Raw genomic sequence first — 14,949 nt, 5'->3', positions numbered from 1 at the left:
TGTGTGAGTGCTGCGCTGAACTGGGCTCCTGGAGCCGCTGCTGCTCCTGCTCTACCTGCCTGCTCCGCTGCCAGGAGCACAATCGGCTCTTTCATTAGTGAGCGTCCCAGGGGGCTGTGTGGAAAATGAATGGAAAAGGCAACTGGCTGTTCTAGCTTGTCCGTTAACATTCAGCAGAAAAAACGTGTCAGATTTTTCCTTGACACCGTGGGCTGGGAGGGAGGACTCTTAAAGCTGCAGAGCCTGCCCCGTGCTGTGGGAAGGTGCTGCCGGGGTAGCCGGCGCTGGCAGCCTGGGCTCGGAGCTGGGACAGCAAACACCCGTCCAGTGGGCGGCTCCGTGGCGGCTGGGCCAGTCTCATAAAACCTGTCACCCAAGCCAGTAAGTCGTAGCGGGGGTCGGACTGTGCCTACCCTGCACCACCCTTGGGTGCCACATCCCGAGTGTCCTGTGGAGCTGCTGGGACTGTGACCTCCGTGCTGTCCCTGTGCCCTGGTCACCTTCAGGCCGCTCTCTGCACCCAGCCCAGGTCACAGGATCGTTTTGGCTGGAACCGACCCTCAAGATCATCGAGTCCAGCCCTTAACCCAACACTGTCACTAAACCATGTCCCTAGGAACCCCATCCACTGGCTTCTTGGAGCCCTGCAAGGCTGTTCCGCAGACGACTGGCTGCCCCTGGGCAGAGACTGTGGGCTCTTTGGCTTTTTGGCTTTCTCCTCCCATCCTGTCTTCCCTCCCAGGGCTGTGGGGGTGCAGAGGAAAGAATTAGAAGGCTGGGGTGTCCTCCTGGTTATACCTGACAGATAAATGGTGGGACACAGTTGTCCATGAGCTGCTGGTGGCTGAAGCTCCATCAGCAGCAGGAGCGAAGCTTCTCTGCCTGGGGCGACTTTTACATTTTACCTTGGACTGTAAGATCTCCCTTCCTCGAACCTCCAGGTTCCTCCTCGGTTTATGGGTCACTGTGGAAGGGCTTAACTTTCCCCTGGCTTCTTCCCGGAGGGACAGTAGCCACAACACGGTCATTCCTTTTGCTGCAGGTATGCACGAAGGTTAAGCCAGTCCTAGCTTGTCGAGCCCCAGGGAGGTGACTGCTGCCTGTCTGCCCGTTCCGAGCTCTGGGGGGCCCGAGGCCACAGGGAGCCACAGGGCTCGGTTCTTTGCTGAAGTTATTTGCTGCCGTGCCCTTTCTGTCTAGTGCCAGGGCAGCTCCGGGCAGGGCTCTGCCTCTGGGGTTTGATTGTTCTGCAGATCGATGGGGGCAAGTAGGTTTGTGGCTGGAGCACGTGGTTTTTGGGGTAGCACGGGGGATCTGCTGATCTCCTGTGTGAATAAGCGGCAGTCCCAGCTGCTCTTGAGCAGTGATGTTGGCTACAGCTTTGATCACCTGGAGCTGTTTGAATGGGAACTGGCCTTTGCACCCCATGGGACTGCACAGAGGATTTAGGGAGCTGTGAGGGCAGGAGGCACTGTCTGTCTGTCTGTCTGTCCATAAATCTTCCTGGCTGTGGGTGTGAAGATGAAGCCACCCAACCCAGAGGAGAGGTGGAAGGGCTGCCCGTCCCCCCCCAGCAGCTCCCTGGTGCCCATGGACGTCAGATGCAGGTGGCTCCTGGGGGTCCCGGGGGGTTTGGGCTCAGCGCGGGACCGTTATCACGCTGGCTGCTCCCAGTCCCGCTTCGTGGAACCGTAAATCCGCTTAATGGGCTGGGTGGGAATTCCAGCTCACCTCTGCTAAATGGGAGCTCTGATGCTGCATGCGGGGCACTGGAAGTAGCTGAACTGAGACCTTATTCAGGACCGAATCACCCCCCGACCGCCTCCCAAAATAATAATAATCCCTCTGACACTCTGGCTGCCACGGGACACAGCAGCCTTTGTGCTCTGTGTTCAGGGGACCCTCTGTTGGTACAGCAGCAATGTCCCTTTGTGCGTCCCGCATGCTGGACGGGGACAGTGAATGGAAGGTTCTGCTGGTGTTTATTTTCTTTAAGAAAGCTGGAGGGGCTGGAGAGGGGGAGAAGGAAGCCGGCTGGGAGGTTCATGTTCACATCCTCCACTTGGAGACACCTTGTCGTTGCTCCCGCGCTGCCGGCCCCTCGGCTGGGCGCCCGCACAATGGGGGCTTGTGCGGCGCTGGCGGGGAGAGGGACGCGCTCGGCTGCCGGCCGCTCCCGGAGGGGCTTGGAGGCGACCCCTGGAGCGACCGGGCGCAACTTCCGCATGGCTTGGAGAAAATGCAAATTCCTGTGGCTTGGAGCAGCCAGGGAGAAATGGGGTCTGGTTTTTGGCTGTGCCTGGTAGCGTCTTCTATCTTGGGCTCTTTAAATGGTCTGTGAGAGTGATTCCCCTTGGGAGCAAACTGAGATCAGCTCCTTTAGGCAGAAGGGTAAGGCCAGACTTAGCAGAACCCCTTGTCTGATGATGAGTGGGTAACAAGGGACAGTCCTGCGCTCCAGCCTCCGTGCTGTGCCCAGTCCTGGGCACTGAGAGGACACCGACCTCCTTCCCACCAAAAACCTGAGACTGTCCTGTGGTCCACAAGCACAGCCGGCCCTGCAGCCCTGTCCTTGCTGCTGGCAGCCGGGAGCCATGGGTGCTGTTGGGGTCGCCCCAGCAGCGTCTCATGCCAGAGCTGGAGATGGGACAAGGGGTCTGAGGGGAGTGTGTCCCCATCCTCCTCCTGTTCCACTGGCAGGTACCGCACCCCATCCCCACAGTGGGCTGGGACAAAGCAGGTTGCTAAAAAATGGTGCCATTGTGTCATGAGCAATCTGTGTATAATAAAAATATTATTTGAGCAAATGAGTCAGGAAGTGTCTGGGCCGGTGTCCCAGGCTGGCACAGCCCAGTTTGTCTGTCCTTCTGTGGTGGAGCCGGGTGTTTCGGTCCTCCTGGCTCCGGCAGGCGCTGCTGCCGCCGTGCCAGAGCCCTGCCTGCCGTGTGGTCCTCCCATTGCCCTGGGGATGCAGCCCTGCGGTGGCTGCTTTTGGGTGCACAGTTGTGGGGCAGTGGGAGGAGTGCAGGCAGCCTCCTGGCCCTGTGCCCTGCTCCAGCTGTGCTGGGTGCTGGCGGCTTCTAGGGCCACCTCCGGTGCTGTGGCAGGGAGCTCTTGGGAGGAGCTGGGAGGAGGTGGGTTCTGTCCCGGGGCGCGCGGAGGCAGAGCTGTGGCTGCCAGTGTGTGTCAGTGGAGCAGGACAGGCGCTGGCTCTTGGAGCAGCTGCTGGGTGCCCCGGCACCATGCGACTCATTGGCTCCCCTCCCCACCTGGGCAGCCCTTCACTCCGTGCCCAGGGGAGAACAGGAGCTGCGTTCTGGGGCTGTTACCCCTGAGCAAAGCCGCCGTGTCCAGCTGAGCGTGGAGCTGGGCCTGGCAAAGTCTCGCTGAGCTGCTGGAGCCAAACTGGCTGGAGAGGGAGGGGAGTGGAGCTGGCAGCTGCCTCAGGAGCCTCCCATCCCATGGCACCCACTCCAGAAGCTTCTGCTCAGGCGAGCGGATGGCGTTTCTGTGCAGTTGGGGCAGCCCTTTGTGCCGGTTGAGTTCGGTGGAACTGAAACGCAGGGATGAGGATGCAGGGATGTGCCTGGGCTTTTCCTTTGCTGTGTACCTGGGTTTTCTAGGTGGCATGAGGATCTCCTGGCTCTGGGAGCTGCTGCTTGCTCCTCTGCAGCCGACCAGGGCTGCAGGCACCCTTGGGCATGTGGCCATGAGCTTCATGTCCCGGGCACCTGCCTGGTGGTCACCCTGACATAGGACCCTTCTTGCCTCATGTGTTGTGCCAAACCAGCAAATGCCTCAGCTTTCCTGCCCCGGTGTCCCCTGCAGCCCCAGCTCTGGATCCGTGGTGTCTGGACTGTGCTGCAGCCGGGGGCCCCGGGGCGGCTTCTCCCCGCGTAGGGACCCCACTTTGGCAGCAGTGGCTGGTGATGAGAGTCTTTCTCGGGAGCTGATGCTGTGGCTGGCCACATGTTTTCTGGCCACGCTGGTGGATCCTGTTATGTGTGGGTCCAATGCCGGTGGTGCTCGCTGGGACAAGTGGCCCTGAGGGAGCAGCACGTTGTCCTTTGGGGGCATGGGGAGGCCTGGAGGGAACCAGGAGGCTGAGGTCCCGTCCCATGGGGGAGTTGGGGTGATGGAGCCATCACGGCCAGCATCCTGAGTGGTGACTTCTGTTCTCTTTCTCCACATCCCCTCATCCCTCGCAGTGGAGAACAGGCAGCTGACCCTGGACCTGCAGATGGAGAACAAAGGCAACGTTGTCTCCGGTGGAGAGCTGACGATTTTCCTGGACGGGCCAGCTGTTGATCTGGGAACTCTGCCTAATGGCAGCGCCACGACAGAGGGTGAGCGCGCCTGTCCCCATGTGCACGCGGCGGCTCTGGGCTTGATGCGGCGGGGACAGGATTGGGGCTGGGAGTGCAGCCCCTGAGACCGCTGAGCGAGATCCCCGAGCCAGCAGCCGCCTCCTCCCCCAGGCACAGCCCTGGGCTTGTGCTCGGGCTCCCATGGCAGTGACTGTGTGGTGGGGCAGGAGCAGGAGTGTCGACAGGCTCATGCTGTGCATCCCTCCCGGCGTGAGGGGAGCGGCCCTTCCCCAGGCCCTCTACAGCCACCTCTGCAGCTCAGCCCCTTCCCTCGCTGTCCCCCCTGGGCTGGGCAAGCGGCATCTGTATTTAATGAACCACTCAGAAAAGGGCTCCCGGTGGCAGAGGGTGTGCGGGGACACAGGCTGGTGTCTGACCTGTGTGGGCTGCCTGAGGAGCGACAGAGCCTGTGCAGGGCAGAGGCTGGTGTGCTGCTTTCCCTCGGCTCCTTCTTTTCGTCACTGGGAGATGAAGCCTGTTGCACAGCAGTGGGAGAGGAGGAGAGCATGAGGGCAGGGGCTCCTCGTGTGCCGGTGGGTCTGTCCTGTCATGTACAGGGCTGCTGAGCTTTTGGGTCTCCTTTCTGGAAGGAGGGAGGCAGGAAGGAGGGTGGAATAAATAGGTGCCTCAGTCATTTTCTTCACCCACTTTTTCTTGCCCGTTCAGGGTCCCAGGTGCCTGGCCAGGACCCCGGCAGTGTGGCTGTGGCCACGGAGGGCAGACACCAACCTCCCAACGCAAACTGCTTTGGGAGCAGACCCAGGTAAGGCTCCCATGCTAGCAGCACCATCTGTCCGCTACTCGGTGTTGCTGTGGCCATGAGGCAGCGGGGAAGTGTTTGGGTCATCCTTGTGCAGCAGAACCTGCTCCGCATCTTCCAGTGAGCCCCAGCAAAGCCCCCCACGGGAGAAGTGGGGCAGGGGGACACTGACCGACCTGGGCACAGCAGAGCTGGGCAGTGGCCACACAGCCGGGGTGTGGCTGATCTGTGCCTCTTGTAAAGTGCTTGTTTCTCAAGGAATATCAGGTCTGTGTTGGCCCAGACAGTTTCTGCTGGTTGCTCTACTGGCAGCCAAAGGAAGGGTCTGCTGGGAGATGTGGGGTGAGCTGTGAGCAGGCTGTTTGGGGATTATGGGACCCCAGCTCCTGCCTCGAGCCCAACCAGGAAGCAGAATGTCCCTCTGGGCGATGGTTGCAGGCGGATTCTTCTGAAGGCACAGAGGGAGCAGGCGGAGCAGAGCTGCAGGGAAACAGCAGCTGCTTCCAAAGGAAACGAGGCTCTTGGGCACCAGGCCACCCGGCGCCTGGCATGGGGCCGGTCGTGCCTTCTCGCCGGGCTGCAGCGGCTCAGCACTGCTCCGTTTGCAGCTGTGGTAACTGAGAGATGTGTCACACTGTCAACATGGACTTGAATTTAACACCTATTTATATTTCCAAAGCGTGGCAGGGGCCCAGCAGCCCATGCAAATGTTCTGCTGAGGAGCGTCTGCCTGATGAAAGGCTCTGCCTGTCCCCAGTCTTGGGGACACTCAGCAATGAGCCCCACACCTCGAGTTCTTCTGCTCCTTCTTCAGCTGCCAGGCACATACAAGTGATGAGTGAAGGGAAGAAATGTTTTTAGTTCTAAGACGTGACCCTGGCCCTTCGTATCACGTGTTCATCCCTCACCTGTTCATCCCTCACCTGAAGGGGGAGTGGGGTGGGAAATTGGGAGCAGGTTGCTGAACACAGTTCGTGCCCTTTTGTTGTGGCTGCTCCTCTTGAGTCCCACTGTCCCGGTGTTAAAGCCTCCTGAGGGCTGGGAGTGCCCAGTGTCCTGACTGGAGCTGGGCTTTGTAGCTGCTCAGCAGATACCAGTTGGTGCCAGAAAGCAAAGAAAAGTCTGTTTTGGAAGGCTCAGCCTCGTAACTGCTTACTCCTGATGCTCAACTGCTTTCCAGTTATCTGTAAGTAGTTCTGGGTTCTGGTGTCATCTTGACCTGTGAGTGTGTGAGATCAGTGTGGTGAGGCCAGTGCTTCTGCCTTTGGGGGACCTTTGGGGACCTGCTGGGTGTGCCTGCAGTCACCAGAAACCTGTGGCTGCTCTGGTACGGGAAACATCCCAGCTAGTTTTCAATTCCTCCTAGATTCCCCCCAGTTTAGGGTGGTTCTGGACATAACTCCGTGGTTTGATGTAGTACAGCTGTGTGGGGCAGAGCATTGCTGTGCGGACCCACTGTGGTGGTGGCTGCTTTCTCCAGAGGGGAGCACAGGTCCTTCGCACACGGAATGCTGTTTGATGGTTGCTCTGTTTATACACAGCACTGTGTTTATTTTCACGGGCTTGGTGATGGATGCTGGCAAACTTGCTCACAGGCAGGATGGAAAGAAAAGGGTCATTCTTTGCCCCTCAGCTATTTCTACACTGTCCCCTCGAGGGAAACTGCTTGGTCAGGGCTTCTCTTTCTTCTCCTGAACAAATGTCATCTTGGGATTTGCTGCTAACCTTGGTGACGGGGTGTGAAATTCCACAGCCCTCTGTGTGGAGAGAAAACAGAGCTCAGAGGTTCCAGCTGAGAGCTGGTGCCGCGGGTGCCAGGAGAGTTGCTGCAGTCCCCATTTGTCTCGTGGTGGCTGAAGGGCCCCTCTGCCAGCAGGGAGTAAAGTTACCTGGTCCTGTACAGGGGCTGCAGCTGGCATCGTGATCTAGAGGTCGATCTAGCCATGGGAAAGTGCTGTCACCTGTCACAAGCTCGTGCAAACCCAAGTGGTTTCTTCAGTGCAGCAGCTCTGTGTTCTCTGCTGTGTGTCTCCAGATGTCACCACTCACCCAGCAGCGGGCACGAGTGTCCCCAAGAGCAGACAGGAGATGCTCCTCCGGGGCACTCAGACAAAGTGTTTCCCTTCCTGAGAGCCCTTGTGCTGCAAAGCCGCACGGGTGGCTGCAGGATGTCCCCAGGCACGTGGCCTCTGGTGTCACACAGCACCGGGACAGACCAGGGGAGCTGCCAGCAGCTGCAACCCTGGCCCGGGCAGGAGAGATGTAGGGATGCTGTCCGCTGCTGCCGAGCAGCTGGGGGCTGCTCAGTGCCCCACAGAATGAGCCATGAGGTGGGTCTGGGACAATGAGAAGGGAGGAGTTGACAGGAGTTGACTGGGTTTGTGATTTTGGAGCCAGACACCTCTTCGGCTGCACATCCCGCTGCTGTGGGGTGAGGGAGTGCTCCTCCTGCCCAGCTCCAGGGGCTGGTACCCGGGTGCCACTTGTCCCCGGCGCTGCGGGCATGAGGGCTGGGTGCAGCGAACATGGCTGCCTCCCCCCCTGCGCAGGGGTGGGGGATTTCTTGGCTCCATGTTTCAGGAGCTGAGCCCCCACAGCACTGGGGCTCTCCAGGGGGCTGTTCCTGCATCCATACCCAGGGCCCACATCAGCCCCTGCAGCCCAGGGGGCTCTGCCTTGGCAGGAGGGGGCAGATGGAAGGTTGGTGTCACCCTGGCTGATGCTGCTTTCCTCCTTGGCACCGTCTGCTCCCTCCGCCCTCCAGCCCAGGAGGAGCCATGGGCAGAGCACACAATGGCAGAGCACACCATGGAGCAGCCACTCCAGGTCCCCAGTGGGCAGGGGACAGCGGGTCTTGCCGACCGTCGTGGCGGTGGGCTGCCCTCTGCACACCCCACTCTGTCCCTCCGGTGTGGCCACGAGAGGCTGTTCCCATCCCCAGTCTGCCATGTGTTCTCCCCACTCCTATTTTAAGAGCCTGTTCCCAGCCCGGCTGTGCTTGCATGGCCTTGCTGGGTTTGTGTCCAGGTGTCTATTAAAAGACAATGCCCAGATGGGAGCACGCGTGGGAGGGCTGGGCTGGGCTGGGCGGCAGGATGGCTAATTCAGGCCTGGTCACCCTGTGCGGCCGCCTGGCAGCCTGGAAACATCCTGTTTTGGTTTCTAAAAACTCTCTGGGCAGCGCTTAGCTCATCTGTGTGGAGAAGGGCAGGGACCAGGTCCCTTCTGTGCCACGGGGCAGCTCCTGGTGGTGCCACTTGCCCGCGGTGCCATCTGCCCACTCCCCTCTGGCCGGGGCTAGGGGTTATGCTGCCTCCCGGCCTCACCAGAGGGTGACTATGTGGCCATGGGTCCTGGGCAGCTTTTGGGAGGTCCTGGTGCCGGTGTGCCCCACTGAGCCCCATGGCCAGGCAGTGAGGGGCAACCTGCTCCTCCAAACCCGGGGAGAGGAGCCCATTCTGTGCCCACAGCCACTCTGAGTCCCCCGGTGCCGGTGGCCACAGCAAATCCCCCACACACAGTGGTGTCCTGGGGGCAGCTGGGGTTTGTGGGGACAGTTCCCCATCCGAGGAACCCCTCGAGGAGCCCCTGCATGGGGCTGCTCTCCTGGGAAGGTCCCGGGCTGGTCAAAGTGGTCTCAACAGCTCCTGCTCACAGGCTGCTCTGCCCGTGGCTCTTACCCGATCTATTTTCAGCCACCGTCTCCTGCTTTCCCGTGTCTCCTCCCGGTCTCAGCCTTTCCTCTGCCCAGTGTCAGGAGGAACTTCGGAGCGAGTGGGAGGAACCCGAGGCTCGCTGGAGCTGGCGAGGGTGGCATGACTGACGCTGTGCCCTGTCGCTGCCAAGCTGCCGTCCCCTCCCAGCTCCAGCCCTGAGACCTGGGGACAGTCTGTGGGTTTTGACCTTTTAAGGAGAGAACTTGGCTGGGATAAGGCGACTTCCCAATCCCTGCAGCCGCTGCCCCGGCTGCCATCCTGGGTGGAGGTGGCCGGGCTCTGCCTCTGCTCCCCTGGCCCCCAACACCACATGGCAGTGTCCCCCGTCCATCTCCTTGCTTGCAGCAGTGACCAGGTTTCTCAAAAAACCTGAAACCCAGCCCTTCCATGCGTGCCCTCGGGCTGCTGCAGGGGCCGGGTGGTGGGGTGGGAAGGTTTGCTCGGGGCTGCTGCAGGCACTGCCCGTGGAGGCCAGGCTGCCCTGGCCATGGCAGCCCCTGAGTGGCGAAGGGGACGCGCTGGCAAGGGAGCTCCAGTGTGGCACAGAGAAGACCCCTCTGTGAGCTGGAGCAGCCGCATCTGCGCTGCTTGCAACCTGTGCTGTGATTTGGGCTCCCGTCTTTCCCAGCTGCTGGTTTCCCCCCTGCAGGGTCAGGGCTGTCCCGGCAGCAGGGGACATTGGCACCTTCCTCACCTGCTTTGCACAGGGCTTGTTGCTTCGCAGGGATATGACGAGGGTTCCCACCGGTGCTGGCCGTGGCACTGCAGTGCAGGAGCTGGTGCTGGCGCAGGATCTCTCCTGGAGCTTTACTGCAAGGCTGGAACGAGCAAACTGCTGGCAAGCCATGACAGTTGGGTGCTGCCTGCAGGTTTCTGGCTGTGAGTGCCTGGGGCTGTTCCTCAGCACGTGAGGCAGCCGGGTGAGCACCCACAAACAAAAGCAAGGTCACTGTCACCCAGGTTACTCCTCCATGGGACTCTGCACAGCAGGCAGGTGCCAGGACCTGTGGCTGGCAGGTCTGAGTGAGCAGCATGGTGTTCGTGGTGCTGCTGGAGGAGCGGAGGCTCGTGTCTGCGTCCTGGCCATTTCTGGGGGAGGCTGACGGCTGTGCTGGGGAAAAGCGGGAGCGGTGTTTTCTTTGTGAGGCCCCTGGTGTGTCTCTCCTCCTGTGGTTTTTTTCCCTTCCAGGACACACCGACACGCAGCTGGAGTGACCCGGCAAAACACGGGGAGTGGAGAGCAAAGTCCCAGCGCCAGGAGCCGGCACCGACAGCCAGCCAAGAGCGTGCAGCACGCCGGCATGGCCAATGGCATGGCCAGCAGCACAGCCCACGGCATGGCCAACGGCACGGCCGCTGGCATGGCCAGCAGCACAGCCCACGATGTGGCCAACGGCACGGCCACCGGCACAGCCCATGGCATGGCCAACGGCACAGGTGAACACGTGCTCTGGGTAGTGGGAGGACAGCACTTGGGGCTGCGCTTTCTGGGAGAAAATGAATTTCTGCTGAGATAACAGATCTTGTAGTGCCTGGGGGTTTTCTCCCTGTGAATTGATTGATTTTTATTGATTTTACTTTTGATAAGGTGGGCAGGTCTGCTCTGGTAGGGTCTGCTCTGCCTGTTGTGAATTATTTCTGTGGCTTCTCTCTGGAGGCCCCTGACAAAAGCACTGCATCCAGCTGCAGGTTTTTGGCAGAATACTGGGACAGCAACATCACCAGTGCCACAGCAAGGAGGACAATGGTCACAGCTGAATGGACTTTTTTCAGGGTTGGGAGCGTTTCGCTGAATTTGCCCCTCGGTCTTCAGCAAAAATGCTCTGAGCTCTTTGCCCTCTGAGGTGGGGAGGAGCAGCTGTTGAGCACCACACAAACCCACCTGCAAAAGGGGGCTGATTATTACACCAGGGGGTATTTCTGGAAGAGTTTCTCTTGTCCTTTCTTGGTTTTGTCCACAAAACCCTAAGTACCTTGTGGCACAGGGACTGGGACCTGCTCAGTGCCTGATTACGAAGCTACAAGCAGTTTATCCAGTGTCCTTTCTGGAGCCAGTGAGCAGCGCGGCATCTCCCGCTCCCCTGCTCTGCTTTTGCAGGCAGTGCTGTCCTTTCTCTCGCGTTTAGCAGAGACCTGGAAGGAGAAGCAGAGTGCTTTGTGCTGGGTAGAAGGAAAGGAATATTCCTCAAAAGGAATTTTTTTTTATTTTATTTTTATTTTCTTAATTCCATTTCATTGGAAAACCTGGAGCAGTGCCATTTCAATTTTGCCAAACCCCATGTTGGGAGGGAGACGGGGAGTGGAAGGCTGGTGGAAAATGCTGCCATTCAGCTGTGGCTCCCGCGCTGTGCTCCCCTCCCAGGACTGCGGCTCGTCTGTGCTGTACCGGGAGCGACAGCCGTGCGGTGTCCCCTGCACCCACCAGCCCTTCCAATGTCCTTGCTGTGCAGGGGACACTCCCTCGGGCTGGGGCCAGACTTTTTGTTCCTGAGCACAACTTGGCTCCTTGGCTTTGGTTTGTTTAAAACACGTTTTATTGGCCCAGCCCCAGCTTCCATGGTGCCTTTATGACCATGCTGTCCTCGTCACTGTTTACCACTCACCACCGTCCATGTCTCCCTTGAGTCCTGTTGGCGATGATTTCATACTTGAGGATGGAAGAGGAGTGTTTTGGGTGGCTGGGATTAGTGCTGGACACCTTGTTTTGCACTCTGTGGAATGCCTCTAGAAACCATCCTCCTCCTCCTCTTCAGTTTAGTACATCTTGGTGCCATTATCGTGGGTTTTGTGCAAGAATGTCCCCTTTACATTTGTCACTCACAGCTGTGATTTCATCTGACAATAAAAGGAGATTATTTCACAGCACATTTTGTGCCCAGCCCTGGCTGTGTTCCCCGGGAGCCTTCCTTATCAGGTAAACTTTGGGTCAGCTTTTCCCCTGCTTTGTCTGGGACCAAGATCAGTCTGATCCCAGTGCAGTTACCTGGGTCGCTCTGCAGGTTCCCTTTGAAGACTGGCACAACGCAGTTGAAGCTTCTAAAACTGCCCTTTCCAGGGCTTTCTGGAATTGAGCAGCGGTCAGGGACTCCTCAGCCAAGTGCTGCCGGAGTCCGTGGGAGCTGCTGTGAACCTGGGGATCCTGGTTGCCCGCAGCTGCCGATGCTGGTACAGGACTCTCCGGCGCTGGGGTTGCTGTCCTGCTCCCCTCCGTGCAGGAGCATCCTGCGTGGCCTGCCTCTGCTGGAGCCTCTGTAGTTCTTCACTGTCCCATCTGGGGGTTTACGCTTTTGAGAGGTTTTTTCCCTACAATACTTCTAAAAACTTGGGCTTGTAGACACAGATGGTTCCCTTACAGTTTTCTGCGTTTCTCAGCTCTCACTTATGTAGCTCTGTCTGCATCCCTTACTCCTTCGATGCATGTTGCTGATTTGTTTTTAATGCTTTTGCTTTGCTGCTGAAGCCAGGATGTCTTGCAGCAAAAGCCATCCTCTGCCAGGCTGCTCAGTCTCAGGGTGTTTTGACTATTTCATAAATATTCGTCAAACAAATTCCCTTTCATTTTTTTTGGTCTGCATTTTCCTCCTCATCAGTTCTCTTTGTAATTTTCCTTTGCTCTGTCTCTTCCCCTCCTCTTTTCCCAAAGTTCAGTGGAATCCAACAGCGCTGAGCTCTTGCCAGTGCAGCTGATGTGCTGGGCCTGGGCTTCCCTCTGCCCAGGGGGACACGCTGCACCAGCACTTTCTGAGCTCCTGCTCCTTCCCTGAGTTCCCATCAGGCCTGCAGCATGTTTGCAGGTGGCAGAGGTGACATTGAGCACAAACACAAAGTGCCCTCTGCTTTTGTCCCGGGATGGAGGCAGTGGCAACGGTTCCAGAGGGATCTGGCTGCTGGGTGAAGGAGCTGCTGCTGTTGCTGGCGGCACTGCTGGTCCTCTGCTCGGTGGCAGTGGCTGCCACCCGCCGTGTGCTCTGCTGCCAGCGCAGCGTGGGTGCTGTTCATCAGCCCCTTTGGGGTGCTAACGTTTCTGCCCTCTGCCTTTGCAGTGAACGGCGACGCAGCAGGTGCTGCAGAGAGCGAAGAGGAGAGGCCGGCAGCAGTAGCCAGCGCACCGGCCCCGGCGAGTGGGGCTGACGGCTCCGGCGCTCCTGCCCTGCCCAGCGCCGGGGAGGCCGAGGAGGCCTCCGGCTCCAGCACCGCATCAGCCCGGGCAGCCGTGCCAGCCCCCGACGCTCTGCCCCCCGGGTAAGCTCCTCTGCCTCTGCTTGTTGCCCTGATGGGCCAGCGGGACGGGTAGCCCTTGGCCCTGGGGTGGGAGGATGGCTGCGGGCACACAAGCAAACTGGGGCACTGCTGTGTGCTGGGAGAAGAGGATGGCTGAGGGAAGGGGCTGTGCTGCAGCAGGAGGTGGTGGAAACGTTGGTGGCAGCAGAGCAGGGAGGGTCTGGGGTGCCTGTCGGGGGTCACTGTGCCATGCTCGCCAGGCGCAGCTTGGCCTCTCCTGACTGAGCTGTCTGGCAGGGCCTTGGCCGTTGTGGATCCCTCTTCTGGGCTGGGGTCTGATCCACGTCCACTGTGGGTCCCTGGAGTAATAAACAGTGAATCGTGTATCTGCAGCGAGCAGCCACTCGGTGTTGGTACCTGCGGGAGCAGCAGAGCCCTCGGCTCTCCTGGGGCTGCTGCAGGGAGCAGCCAGAGGAAAGTGCATGAGGGGTGGAGCGGGGATTTCCAGGGAGCTCCTGCTGAGCAGGGGGACACAAACATGCATTCCAGAGACACCGCGGGGACATCGGCTGCTGCTGGGGGCGGTGGCAGGACCCTCGCGTGGCTGTGCCTGTTCTCCCTGGTGCAGATGCTCTGCATCCTCCTCCCCGGGTGGCGGGGAAGGGCAGGGAGCAGAGCCGGGGCTGGCAAGCAGTGCCGGTGGGCTCAGCCCACTCCATGCTGCCACCGGGTCCTTCTCTGATGCATTTCATACACCTTTAATTCCGGACTGAAAATGCAAAGTAGCGAGGGGGGGTTTGAAAACGGCTTGTGTTTCACGTGAAGGGAGCTGTTTATTTTCCTTCAGCTGAGGTGATGCCTGGAAGGTCAGGGCCTGCTCGCATGTCAGTCACAGGTAATTAGGGTTAACGGCTCGGCGTGCCTCCACGCGGGTGTGTGAGAGTTGTGTGAGGGTTTCTGTTCTCCTGCCTGGGCCCTTCCTGTTTCCAGGCAGCTGGAAAAGTCCAGTACTCTGAAAAAGGTCTTTATTCCGCCAGAGCTGATGCCCCTTTCTGCTCCTACCAGGTAGACCAGAGGGCTCCTTTCCCCACCTCTGCACAGCCCGAGGTGCAGACAGGCTGCTGGTTCTTTCCCAGGGTGCAGAGGAGCTCATGCTATCTCCAGATCAGGGTTTCTGGAGGCTCGGGGAGGTGCAGACGATGCTTTCTGGGACATGCAGACTTGCGTTTACCTGGTCCCATGTGGTGGAAGGGTGGCCTGTGCCCGTGTCCCCACACCAGAAAATTGTGTGTGTTGGAATGGGGAGGAGGATAAAGCTGCTGTGCTTTGGGATGCGGATGGAGAAGAGAGGTGAAGGCGCAGTGAGCTGTCCCCCAGGCTGAGCCGGTGGGAGTGGGATCTCTGGTGACTACTCTGTGTGTCTGTCCTCCCTGCGCTGGCCGTGGGGTGTGCAGGGAAGGAGAGCAGCAGCCCCTGGCACGGGCTGTCCGAGCCGCCAGCTCACACAGGGCTGGCTGGGGCAGCAGCTGACCCACTCGTTCAGCTGGAGACCAAATCAGGGTCTGCCCAGGGGAATGAGAGCAGAGAATTGGGTCTGTTGAGGTCTGCATGGCGTGAACGCTGCCCCAAGAGCTGCCAGGCCGGGCTCTGGGCTAACGGGTTTGTTAAACGGGGATTTGCTAAACTGGGATTGCACAAGACACTGTGGCCCTGATGTGGTATAAATGAGCTTCTGGCGATCTCTTGAGAGCTGATGTGGGGCAGCTGGTTTTTGGCTGGCTCACCGCACCAGGGCATTGCTTTGCCGGGGTTGGGTCCAGCCTGGGAGCCGGGTGGCTGGGCTGGCGGGGGCAGTGACATCCCGGGCAGAGGGGGCGCAGACAAA

At 59.5% G+C, this 14,949-nt stretch overlaps 1 protein-coding gene across 2 annotated transcripts in view; it reads left to right on the top strand.

The window, feature by feature from the left end:
- The window catches only part of WWP2 (WW domain containing E3 ubiquitin protein ligase 2), a 37,551-nt gene that overhangs the window by 4,687 nt on the left and 17,915 nt on the right, over positions 1-14,949 (top strand). For both annotated transcript variants that reach the window (XM_082062583.1, XM_082062582.1), the window contains exons 5-8: positions 4,209-4,346; positions 5,034-5,130; positions 10,033-10,280; positions 12,887-13,085. In XM_082062583.1, coding sequence (XP_081918709.1) covers positions 4,209-4,346; positions 5,034-5,130; positions 10,033-10,280; positions 12,887-13,085 — 682 coding nt within the window. The remainder of the gene's footprint in view (positions 1-4,208; positions 4,347-5,033; positions 5,131-10,032; positions 10,281-12,886; positions 13,086-14,949) is intronic.

This window comes from Streptopelia decaocto, assembly GCF_964273445.1.
Source record: "Streptopelia decaocto genome assembly, chromosome: 11".
Lineage (NCBI taxonomy): Eukaryota > Metazoa > Chordata > Aves > Columbiformes > Columbidae > Streptopelia > Streptopelia decaocto.
The sequence above is the reverse complement of the archived record's forward strand: the minus strand, read 5'-3'. Positions and strand labels throughout refer to the sequence as shown.